Here is a 9,368-nt window from a genome sequence, read left to right on the forward strand (position 1 = left end):
AGGTCTACATGGGACCAGGATCTGAACCAGTACAGAGAAATGACTGAAGTACGTGAGTGCAGCGTCTGCCGCAGAGCTTCTGCAGCTCCTTCAGAGTCTCTGAAGCTGACGACAGTTATCCTGAATGTCGGGGTCCCGCTTCATTGTGGATCATTTTGAAAACAAAAGTCCCACCAGAGCATGCTGTCTGGACTCCTGTTAGGCCGTGTTGATGTTTCCTGACAGTCCAGAGGCTCCTGCAGCCTCCAGCTCTCTCTTCTAACAGGACCGTCTGGATGAAGAACGACAGGAAAAGTCCCTCAGACCTGCAGAGGGCAGCAGCGGTTCCAACAATCAGTAACTTCATCTTCATCACAAACCTTCTCATTCGCTGATTGTTTAGTCAGCCCTGGTTGTCCCGGTGTCCCGCTAACGCAGACAAGACTGAGGACATTTGAACAGTCCAGCCTGGTTCTGATCCCTTTGACCTCAGCAATCACAGACCATAATAAGAATCAGCAGAGCACTGAGTCCGCCCTCAGGCGAGGCCTCGCTGCTGTTCTGCTGAGGATTGTTGGAACAGTGAGATGAACTGAGAGCCGAGGTTCTGCTGAGTTTTATATCAGCTGTTTCTGCTCAAACTAAAAGGATCCGACAGGATCCATCACGTCTTCACACGCAACAATCTGAGCTGGCAGTGGTACGAACAAACACCTTTAGTGGACCAACGTTGAGGGAGGGATCTGGAGGGATCTGGAGGGATCTGAAGGGATTAAAATGCAGCCTGTTTGGCTACAGAGCTCTAAATCAACACTGGACCAGTTTCAGAATCTGTTCATTCACTTTGTCACTTGGGCACAAAAACATAACGGTGAAACCTGTCCTGTTGGTCTGGGACACTGATGTCCTCCAGGACTCATGGACCAGCACCACCTGTGGAGAGGAGGCCCTCCAGTGTCTGAACCTGACGGACTGAACTACATCAGCTGCAGGTGTTCCAGGTCTGAGATGGTGTGAATGGGAACAGTTTATCTGAGGTCCTCTGACTCGACGTGTTTTTATCTGGACTCTGAACTCCTCGTTCACCTCTGCCCCCCCTGACATGCTCCATCTCTGCTCGTGGTGGGGGTTAATGTCACACCGCGGCGAGCTGTTTGATTCCCTCAGGTGAAGTGTGGAGTGTGTGAGGGAGCGTTCAGATGTCTCAGTCAGATAAAGTGATGAAGCGTCACGTGGCGCGGTTAGCGAGGGGGGGGCGGTGGAGACCGACCCTCTGCTTCACCTCACAGCAGGACTCCGTGTCGGATCTGCTGCAGCCACATGATCACAGGTGTGTGAAGAGTAACATCATCATCGTCACGTTAAGCAGTCCCGTGTGGTCTGCGGTGACTTCAGGCTCTGGTTAGAGTTCCCAGCATGCCGAGCAGCAGCAGCAGGTCCACGCGCGCTCGGCGCCGCTTGGCGGAGGCGACGGGCAGCAGGTGAACACTCTGCGTGTCAGAGATCATGTTTCGGGCGTCCTGCAGCGCACTGATGGCGGCCGTGCTGGAGTTCAGGTCTCCGCTGGCCATCAGGTCGAACGTGCAGGCCTGGTAGTAGACGTCTCGGGCGGGAAGCAGCGTGGCGCAGTGAGCCTGGGCGCTGGCGGCGGAGGAAGGCGACGAGTCCAGCGGCGGCGTAGTGAGTCTCTGGGAGGGGGGGCAGCCCCACACGCACAGCTGTAGGTCCTGCTCGAGGCCGAAGGCCTCGACGATGCTGCGCGGCGAGCGGACCGACAGGCCGAGCGAGCGCCCGCTCTGACGCACCACCAGCAGCGTGCCGATGTGAGCCGCTCGGATCTCCGCGTGTCGGCCGGGACTCTGGGTCCGGACCGTCAAGCTGTGATGACCCCTCCGCTCGCCGCTCGTCACCGAGCCGTCGGCGAACGCGGCAGGGACGTTATCGAGCTCCGCCTGGTACAGCTGCTGGTCCACACACTGACGCCAGCTCTTAAAGATGATGGTGATCTGAGGGGGGGGGCAAAAAGACCAGTCAGCTTCTGTGTTTGCAAACAAATAGGATCAAAACCATCAATATCACCTGCTTCTGATAATTACACGGCTAATCAATAAACGATGACATCAAGGCGACACACGGAGGAATCAAAGTAAACTCTGATCAGTCAAGTTTGTTTAAAATCAGTCTGATGGAGTATTTTAGACAGTGATATAACAGTACTACTGCAGTAATATCAAAACACTAAGTAATATTACAATACAGTAGTAACATTAAAATACTACTGTAGTAATCTTACGACCAGTTTTCAGACTGGGGATCAGCTCGACCTGCAGACAGACCTCCAGCAGACTGATTGATGATCGGTCATGTGATCGATCAGATGTTGTGACGTCAAAGTTCATTCTGAAACCAGTCTGGAACCAATCAGGGTCGAGAGGTGAGTCCAGCTTCAGGACTCCAACATCACACCTCTGTGACCCACCTTGGTGAGCGCTGTGGTGCGCGCGCCCCTCCTCGTCTGTGAGCTGGTGGCCTGAACGTACAGGTAGTCGTTGTCTATGAGAGGCCACGCCCCCTGCACAGCACATGTCTGGAAGTCGTTGTTAAAGGTTCGAACGTGCGGGTCTCCAAACACGCCACAGTGCAGGTAGTCCGGCATGCGGCCCTCTCTGCTGAAGAAGCTCCTCTCGTAGAGGCAGGCGTCTCCGGACAGCGTGTCTTGCGGCGGCAGGCGGGGCTGGGAGGTGGGCCCGGCCCGGGAGCAGCGGTGCTGGATCAGCAGGTCCTCGATACCCTGAACCGCAGAGTGATAGGCCAGGTCACCGCGACACGCCCGCGCCATCCGTTTAGTGCACATGGCGTAGGAACGCAGGGCGCTGCAGTACCCGGTGTTCACTGCCTCCCTGCTGAGAGCTGCTCCTCCTGCCAGCCCTCCTCCTGCTCCTCCTCCTCCTCCTCCTCCTCCTCCTCCTCCACCACCACCCAGGTCCAATGTCGCAGCCACAAAATCGGAGTTACACCTCAGGATACGACAGGACGCTCCAACTGAAGAGAGGAAGAAAAGTCACATGAAAACCTGCAGCTGAACGTCAGTGAGGAGCTCAGATCTGTCCAGTCTGAGGACAGAGCCCTGATGATGTCATCATGATGTCATCAGTCGCTCAAAGCCTGAATCACACCTCTGATGTCTCATGTTGCTTCCTGTTTCTGTTTGTTGTATTTCCTGCCTTTAGCTTCTAGCTAAACACACTGTGTCCCTGGTTAAAATCTATATTTGAACATGTCGGCGGTTCAGCTTTACACACTTTCTCCTGTTTCTATGTTTTTGTACCTTCAGGTAAGCTCAGCTGGACCAGCAGCAGAGTCAGGTGAATGCAGTGTTTCCATGGTAACGCTGCGTGTTGTGCGCTGGCGGCCCGAGAGTCCATCAGCAGACCGAACCCACGGAGATCAGCACGGCCCTGAGAGACGGACACAAACAGAGAGATGATGTCACAGCTGCTGTGTGTTCAACCAGAAGAGTCACAGTCATGCTAACAGCTCTGCTGAGAAATGCTAATATATTGATGTGTTAGCATGTCAACATGCTAATATTTAGCTGGTTTACAGTTTGCCACCTTCCAGGGTCCAGACTGACTTCCTGTCGGTCTGAATGTAGACCAGGGGTCCAGACTTTGAGATGGCCTGGTGTAGGGAATGTGGCAAATTTTCAGAATAAATGACCCTGCAGACTCCCAGAGTTAAAATAGAAGAGACCATGAAACCACAGAGCATGAAGCACAGACACCACAGACTGTTTCTGTTCTAAGGTCAGTTTATATCCTCTGGACTGCAGTCCGGATGTGAGCCAGCTCTGCTTCCAGTCATCTCTCTCTGTGTTTCCCAGTATCGATCAGCATCATCATCATCTGTGATCAGAACGTATCGCAGTCCATCAGCAGTGAGTTCATCGCTCTCATTAAAGCACAGCATCATGTTTCATGTTCATCATATTACTGTTTTCATTTGAAACACGTTTCACTGTCCAGCTTCTGATCTGAGTGTGAACACGACCAGGACTGTGTCTGATCAGGATCTCATGTTTCCATGGCCATAACCAGGGTTCTGTTCTTCAAATGTGGGCTAACTAATCCAGTCTAACAGGCTGTTATCAGGCTAAAATAATCCTGCTTATTCTCTCCAGCTGATCTGGTTCTTCGAAAGCAGTTTCAGAACTGATTTGTTCATCCCGAATAACACTGTGCTCTTATTTTGAAATAAGGGCAACATGAGCAGACAGTTGAATTTATTCATATACCAGCTAACACTTGAGGAGAAAGCGACGCTTAAAAGATTTGTCTTCAGATTCGTTTAAAGGCATCAACAGATGCAGAACCCTCAGACCTTCAGGGAGGCTGGTCCTGGTTCTGGTGTAATTAACAAAGGCTGCTTCTCTGTGCCTTTTAGTTCTGGTTCAGGAACAGTCCAGAGGTTTGAGTCCGAGGATCTAAGAGACCTCGTAGGCTCACATGTCTCAACCATGTCGGAGCCCGTCAGTGATTTAAAAACCAATCACAGACTTTCACAGTGAGTCAGTGGCAGACTGGTAACCAAAGGTTTCCAGACTGGAGTAATGTGGACTCTCTGGTTTTCATCAGAACAGCTGCTGCGGATTCTGGACCAGCTGGAACTGACCAACAGCTTTCTTAGACTCAGCAGACAGTCGTCCAGCCTGCTGGAGGTTGAACCAGGACTAACTGTTTCCTGTCTGCCTGAGAGAGAAACGCTCTGACTCTGAAATATTCCTTCAATCATCGAAGGACGCTTCAGTTTCTGATGTGATGTTCAACATTTAGTTGAGAGTCAGTGATAACAGCGAGGTTTCTGACCTGGTCCTTGGTGTTTAGTTGTCAGTAGATTTAGGTGATCAGACAGTTTCTCTCTTTCAGCTTTGACTCCCTTAACAAGGATCTCAGTCTGGTCTTGATTTAACTGTAAGAGGTTCTGAGTCATCCACCAGCTGATGTCTGAGATACCTGGAATGAAACTGACCACAGAACTGCAGCCATTGGAGGGAACGGACATTTATAGCTGGGTATCATCTGTGGTGACGTACAAAGACTGAACAGAACTGGACCTAAGATAGAGCCCTGTGGGACACCACATGTCAGGTCTGTTTTATTAGAGGACTGACCATCCATGGACACATAGAACTGTTGACCAGTTAGATCAGACCTGAACCATTGAAGACCTGTGTCAGAGAGACCAGCCCAGAGCTCAGGTCCATCCAGCAGAATATTCTGATCCAGAATGCAGCCCTGAGATCTAACAGGACCAGCACAGACTGCTCATTCTGAGCTCATTCACAGCTTTCTAGAGCTGTTTCTGGACTGTGCTGGACTCTAAAACCACACTGGACTTTCTCAATCACACTGTTGTCACAGAGGAAATCAGTTTTTCTAGAATCCTCCTCAGAAAAGGCAGCTTGGTGATTGGTCTGTAGTTAACGATGAAGAAGATCTAAAGCGTCTTTTTTCAGCAGGTTTAATTAGAGCAGCTGTAACAGCTGCAGGAAAGCTGCTGTGAACAGCGACTGATTCATTATTGTTAAATCTTCTTCTGCCAAACAGTTAAAAAACCTCAAAACTCACAGACGACTTCCTTCATCATGTCCAAGTCCAGTGCTGTGAATCAGTTCATGGTGCATTTGGACTTTGGATTAACACTGTGTGGTCCAGAGTCACATTTCCTCTGATGGCTGCGCTCAGCTTCCTGCTCATGCTTCAGCTGTGTGGTCCTGGTCCAGCATCACAAAGTCCTTCACACACAGTCCACAGGGTTGTGTGCTCAGCCCCGACTGTGCTGCCCTCCACCCACCAGCAGTGGGTCTCATCTGAAATAGCAACGAGCCAACAGACTGAGGGACAGCTTCTTCACCCCCAGCAGACCCCCACTGAAGTGAGAGACTGTGAGGACTGTGAACCACCGCACTTTACACCTCCACCTCCACCTTCTGTGTTCTTATCGTTTAAGTTCACACACGCTGAACTAAACCGTCGGCTGTTTGTATTCAGTATAGAAATTTTAGTTTATTTCAGCTGCTGTTGGTTCGTTTTATTGTTTATTGTTTCATTTCTGGTTTATTTTTATCTGCATGTTAGTTTATTTTATTCTGGTCTCTTCATTTTATTTTATTATCTTTCTGATCTTTCTCATTGTTTCTAACGGGGGGGGGGGGGGGGGGGGGGGCATTGACATGCTACGCTCAGTGATAATAAAGACGATCTTGAATCTTGAATCTTCAGAGCCTCCCCAGCCTGGTTGGACCAGCAGGGTCTGATCAGTTCCTCAACAGCGTTCGTGTCCGGAGCGAGCGCCGTTAGCAACGTCTCCATGAACAGCATGATGCTACACCCCCAGAACTCCGTCCGGTGCTGCGTCAGAGACATCTCACACTCCCATGGCGGTCGAGGGGTAGGACTGGTTTGTGACGTCTCTTCTTAGCGCGGCGCTCGGCCTCGGCACAGCTTCCAGGGCTCTTCCTCCTCGGCTCACGGGAAGCTTCTGTTGCATATTGATGTAAAATGTCAGCGCCCAGTTTATTAGGAACAGACTGAGATCCACATACAGACCCCCTCCAGCTGATCAAGAACTTCACTTTGGAAAACACTTTCCAGAAGTTGATCATGACTTTTGAAACCAGACAATCTTTAAAATGAATCAAAGGAGCTGCACAGCTGACTTTGTGATGATGATGATGATGATGATGACCTACCTGCAGCGTCAGAGGCGTCCTGAGTGGCAGCAGAAGAAGCAGAAACAGGGAGACCAACAGAGAGTCTGGTGCGTCTCTCTCTGTGGTCAAACATGGACTCTCGTCTGTTTGTCTCCTTTTTTCTGCAGAGCAAACAGCAGCAGGCAGGGGGCGGGGCTTACTGAGGCGCTGTTCGTTCATTGGTTCCACTGTTAGTCAGATTCACAGATGACTGAGGTGTCACTAACAGTGAAATATGATTTTGTTCATGTGTGAGGGCCCTCAGGGGCCCCGGGGGCTTCAGGTTCTCTGCCGGTCAGAGAATAAAGCAGATACTGACCTTTGGGTAGAGCTAGGCTATGCTAAGCTAAGCTAAGCTAACCAGCTGCAGCTTCATGTCATTCCTTTAATGAAGGTCTGACTGTTTGTGCTGTCAGCCGACCTTTACTCCTGTTCGACAGGTGGGAGGGGCTGTGTGTGTGTGTGTGTGTGTGTGTGTAAGTGAGTGTGTGTGAGTGTGTGAGTGTGTGTGTGTGTGTATTTGGGGGGTATGAAGTCTAAATTTAAACTCCTGTTGCCCCCACAGTCACAGCCACACACAGTCTCTACATACTGTGATACACACACACACACACACAGCAGGATAAATATGTGTAAGTGCTATATGAACGCAGTATAAATATGTGTTTGTACTGCATGAACGCAGGATAAATATGTGTTTGTACTGCATGAATGCAGGATAAATACGTGCTTGCATTTCACTGGCTGATATTAGCGACGCTGCTAACGGGACCTTCCAGCAGCTGCAGGTGTGACTGATGCTGTTTATTGATCAGGAGGCGTTAGCGTAGGAGCTAACAGCTGACTGGCCGCACACACACATGTAACCGTGTGTGTTTTTGAATTTTCGAACTGCACGCGCAGCAGAAACACACGGCGTGAGCTAAGGCTCATTATAAACGTCCACTGACTTCAGATCAGCTCACTGCCCACCGTCAGTCCTCCTCACACAGCAAACACACTCAAAGGTTGACACTGAAACACCAGAAAAGAATCAATGATCAAAGTGATCGATCAGCCAACAGACACGTTTGTCTCTTACCTTCAACTGATCCTGGTCCTCACCGAGTCCACAGCAAAACCAGACAGAACCTGCAGGACTCTTCAGATCTGTGTCCACAAACGTTCATGTTCGTCCAGTACTACAGGTCTGTGGTGTCCCACTCTGGGTTCTGGTCTTTGCCCTGCAGTGTGTTCACAACTGACTGAGAGCTTCAGTGTTTCTAAATAAATCACCAACAACCAGCAGCTGCTGCACGACAACTGTCACTCACACACACACATATATATAACCACGCACACACACACACACACACACAACCACACACTCACACACACACACATAAGCACACACACACTCACAACCACACACGCATATAACCACACACACTCACACATAACCACACACACACACACACACATATAACCACACACACACACACACACACGCACACACATATAACCACACACACACACACACATATAACCACACACACACACACACACACACACAACCACACACACACACACTCACAACCACACACACATATAACCACACACACACATATAACCACACACACACACACACATATAACCATATACACACACACACATATAACCACACATATAACCACACACACACACACACACACACATATAACCACACACACACACACATATAACCACACACACACATATAACCACACACACACGCACACGCACACATATAGCCACACACACACACACACACATATAACCACACACACATACACACGCACACACATATAACCACACACACACACACACACACACACACACATATAACCACACACACACACACACACACACACATAACCACACACACACAGACACACACACACACACACATATAACCACACACACACACACACACACATATAACCACACACATATAACCACACACACACACACACATATACCCACACACACACACATATACCCACACACACACACACATAACCACACACACACAGACACACACACACACATATAACCACACACATAACCACACACACACACACACACACACACACATATAACCACACACATATAACCACACACACACACACAAACACACATATACCCACACACACACACACATATACCCACACACACACACACACACACACACAGATCACAGATCATAGTATTGATTGATTTTGTCTGACTGAAGCCTGGCTGTCTCATGATGGGTATGTTAGCCTGAATGAAGCTACTCCGCTGAGTCATACTAACACTGATGTTCCTCGAGGCAGCGGCAGAGGAGCTGGAGCTGCAGCCACTTTTGACTCAAGCTTATTAATCAACCCTAAACCTAAACTCAGTTATAACTCATTTGAAATCTTTCAAGCCGAACCTGGAAAACATCACAGACAGTTTTATTTGTCATAGTGTACCCTCCTCCTGGTCCTTTTTCTGAATTTATATCAGAATTCTCAGAGTTTCTATCAGGGTTAGTCCTTAAAACAGACAAAATAATTATTGTAGGTGACTTTAACGTACATGTGGACGTTGATAACGAGCCTTAGAACTGCATTCATCTCATTATTAGACTCAGTTG

General features: G+C 49.3%; 1 protein-coding gene across 1 annotated transcript; it reads right to left on the bottom strand.

The window, feature by feature from the left end:
* Positions 1–1,370: 1,370 nt before the first annotated feature.
* Positions 1,371–7,871, bottom strand: hjv (hemojuvelin BMP co-receptor). Its single transcript, XM_041943202.1, has 4 exons — positions 7,812–7,871; positions 3,308–3,437; positions 2,459–3,021; positions 1,371–1,985 (listed from the first exon to the last, which is right to left on the bottom strand). Exons 2-4 carry the CDS (start codon positions 3,402–3,404, stop codon positions 1,371–1,373), a joined length of 1,275 nt encoding a protein of 424 aa, XP_041799136.1. The 5' UTR covers positions 3,405–3,437; positions 7,812–7,871.
* Positions 7,872–9,368: the final 1,497 nt, after the last annotated feature.

Source organism: Chelmon rostratus, chromosome 8 (genome assembly GCF_017976325.1).
Source record: "Chelmon rostratus isolate fCheRos1 chromosome 8, fCheRos1.pri, whole genome shotgun sequence".
Lineage (NCBI taxonomy): Eukaryota > Metazoa > Chordata > Actinopteri > Chaetodontiformes > Chaetodontidae > Chelmon > Chelmon rostratus.